This window comes from Mastomys coucha, unplaced genomic scaffold (assembly GCF_008632895.1).
Source record: "Mastomys coucha isolate ucsf_1 unplaced genomic scaffold, UCSF_Mcou_1 pScaffold18, whole genome shotgun sequence".
Taxonomy (NCBI): Eukaryota; Metazoa; Chordata; class Mammalia; order Rodentia; family Muridae; genus Mastomys; species Mastomys coucha.
The window spans coordinates 3,015,638-3,018,937 of record NW_022196900.1 but is presented as its reverse complement, the minus strand read 5'-3'; the positions used below and the strand labels follow the sequence as shown (position 1 = coordinate 3,018,937).

Genomic DNA, 3,300 nt, shown 5'->3' with positions numbered 1-3,300 from the left:
GGGCTTCTGCTCTGTGTCTGGTCCTGCTCTGGGGACTTGTCTTTTCTGACCAACCATTTAAAAAAAAAAGCCTGAACTAGGTCTCTCAGAGATGTTCAGCCAGTCAGCTCCCTGATAAATCAAATATCTGCTTCCATGTCAGTGAAAGCCTGTCTCCAAACAAATGCTCCTCTATATCAGTTGTCCTCAACCAGGTGGACAACTGTTTCAGGGTTTTCTCTCGCCCAAACTCCACCTAATAAAATTCTGAGAGCATTCTGGGTCTCTGTGTGCTGTGGCTTGGGAGAGGCACCACCTCATGGATGATCACTTGAATGAATTCCTTCCTTCTTCAGGGTCTACGCTGTGCCTAGTCAAGTTCACATGCCTTTTCTAGCCACCTCTATATGGCCCTGAGAACAGGAGTGCTAGGATGGTGCTGTCCAAACCCCTACTGACTAGTCTGTAAAGATGCCAAGTGCCTGGACTTGGAGCTGGAGAGCTGCCATTGACAGTCACCTGTCCTACCACTGTCTATGGTTAAGTCAGAAGTTGGGGGCAGGCAGCATTCAGTACCATGAAGTGTTGGGCTCTCAGCTCCACTGTTTCAGACCAGGCTAATGAGGAAAGAGACGCATACCTTATTCAGAATGCTTTAGGTGGGCTCCTTAGGTACACAAGGGGATTACTGAGTTTGAGACTGGCCATATCTACATGCGGGACACTTTTTTTAAAAGCAGTTTTTTGATTAATGGTCTCAAGTTTTGGGGGAGATTTGGAGGTCTCGAAAGGAACCCTGTTAGTGGTCAAGCCAGACACTTACAAAGGCAAGCGTCTAACTGAAACAGGGCCTCCTGGTTATGTCCTTGCTCCTTCCTGAGTTCCTGGGTGACATGGTGCTGCCTGCTGTGCTCTTGCTGGACAAGGTGAACACAACGCTGTTGGCCCAGGGTGGCAATGCCCTTCAGGCAAATTAAGCAAATGTCCTTTCCCTTAATAGCCTATCTTAAAAAAGAAAGTATTGCTTGAGGGTAGTTAGTTTCTAAGAAAAGGTCAGTGGAGCCCAAAGAGTGGTTTTAACTCTTCAGCAGAGACCTAAGAATTAAGGGGATGAGATGCAACAAGGGGATAGGGGTCAACCCATGGGGAAGTAGCAATACAGGTAGTTTTTATTTCACATTTTTATTAGACAGATGGGCAGAAAGAGACAAACCACTAAAGGGGAAGCCAACAAAATGTACCATAAACTTCTCATAAGTTAAACTGAAAAACCATCTACAATTTTAACGAAGAAAACTATTAAAATCATGATGTCCGCTGGTTTCATTTGAAATTGCATCTGAATCTTTTCAGTTGTAAATGTAAACCTTGTTGCTCAGAGTTGGGGAGAAGACAATTCTCCTTCCAATGGACAGGATCAAACAGTGGGGAACCAGCAAAGAGTGACCAGGAGATGAGGGTGAAGAGGTGACTACAAAAGTAGTGTAGCTACTCATTCTGGAATGGTAAGAGAAAGCAGGGAGACCGAGAGGAGCAACAATGGAATCATGATAAAGAGCATTCATTGAGTGAGGCCTTGATTAGACCTGAGAGGAATCCTGTTCTTCTCACACCAAGTAAACAGTACAACTCTGCTCAAAATTTCTACTTGCACCTAAAAACTATCTACTCCCAAAAGGGAAAATTAATGCACTCAAGACTTTTCCCACAGGACAGGTTTCCAGGAACTTAGGTCTGGGTGCATGTTAAGTCAGTTTAGACTACAGCATCTGGCTGCTGCTAAGTCCACACAGCCTTGGAACTGACCACACCCCCACCAAAGGCTGAGGCCCACTTGAACTTGCCTCTCTGGCTCCCTGAGTCAGCATGCACCACAGGCCAACAGGGCCTGCCACCGTGCCAAGGTGCCTAGCATGTCCTTGACGTGGCTGCTTTAGTATCAAAAGGCTTAGGTTTAGGGTGCCAAGAGAGTAAGACCAAACAACTGGCTATGAACTTTCAGAGGTGGGCATTGAGGAAGGAAGATCAGAGCGGATTTGGCTGTAGATCTGCAGGCTATCTATCTGGGGACAACAAACTGGAAGTGTCTCTTTACTGTGTTCCTGTATCAGGAGACTCAGGTACAGCCCTGGCCCTGTAGAGATGAATTTCACTAAATTTCAATGTTCACTAATGTCCAACACTAAACATTCTCTAAACAGACCGAGCTTTTGAGGCCAGGGAGCTGCTGAGAAATAGCATTCATTCAGGAGTGTGAAGAGAGAATGAAAACCCTGAGATCAGAAAGGAAAGGGAACCATGAAAGGAGGAAGCGTGGTCTACTTAACAAGAGGATCAGTCCTTCCCAGGTCCCATCTGCCCTTTGGTTCTTTCTGAGCTGTGATCTGAGGAGAAGGAAGGACCCTGGCACACAAGAATCTTGACCCCCTATCCTGCTTGAAGTCTGGGATGAAGCTACTGGAGCCCAGTCTTGCAGAGAGCCACATGTGATTGACACCTGGGAAACAAAGCTGCCTGTGGTCAGCTGGGGCCCTGCCAAAGTGAGAAGGGGGCGTGGGGGAGGGAGCTCCACAAACCATTTCTGCTTGCATCCCTTGGCCAAAGTACATTGAAAGGAAAAAGTCCACATCATGTCCAATGAGGACAACAACCAGTCCCAGGTTGCACACATCTACAATTAACACTATCAAGATAAGCAGCTCAATGAAAACCAAAATCTTAACACATGCACCTAGGATTCATACAGAGTAATTAAAGGTGGCTACTTAAATAAAACCCTCTTATGAGTACCTGGGATGCATCCTCTCCCATCAGCGCCACCTGCAGTCTTCACTCTTCCCCGCAGAGGCATCAACCAACACTGGGATAGGTTTTTACGTCTGTGTTTTCAGAACTAGAAATCCAAACCACGCTAACCTCTACCACCCCTTCCCTCCCCCCACTTTCTGGTGGAAAAAAAAAATAGTTATCCTACCTTTAAAATAAATAGCAACCAAGTGCTCAGTTCTATGTAAAGTATGAATATTTATTTCAGGCTTTAGATCCCAATCAAATCCAAAAAACAAAATCTGATATCTCCTCAGAGTAGCTGCAGCCTCCATGTTGGGATGGTGTCACTGAGGCCGCACATTTCATCAGACTTAGCAAGAGTAAGTCCCTGGTGCCCACCGCAGCCCAGCCTTAGGAAGGGAAAGAAACAGACTCACCAGCACGGGCTGAACGAACGCACGCGCACGCGCACTAATGTAAAGGAGCAGCTAACCCTTGGCAAATTGGCTTTTTTTTTTTTTAAGTTTGTTTTGTGGGCTTTTTATTTTTTAT

The 3,300-nt window shown here is 46.0% G+C and overlaps 1 protein-coding gene across 1 annotated transcript in view; it reads left to right on the top strand.

The window, feature by feature from the left end:
- Positions 1–956, top strand: part of Ubap2 (ubiquitin associated protein 2) — an 88,059-nt gene extending 87,103 nt beyond the window's left edge. Inside the window, exon 31 of the mRNA XM_031376734.1 lies at positions 861–956. Within this exon, the coding sequence (XP_031232594.1) occupies positions 861–956 (96 nt within the window). The remainder of the gene's footprint in view (positions 1–860) is intronic.
- The last annotated feature ends 2,344 nt before the right edge of the window (positions 957–3,300 follow it).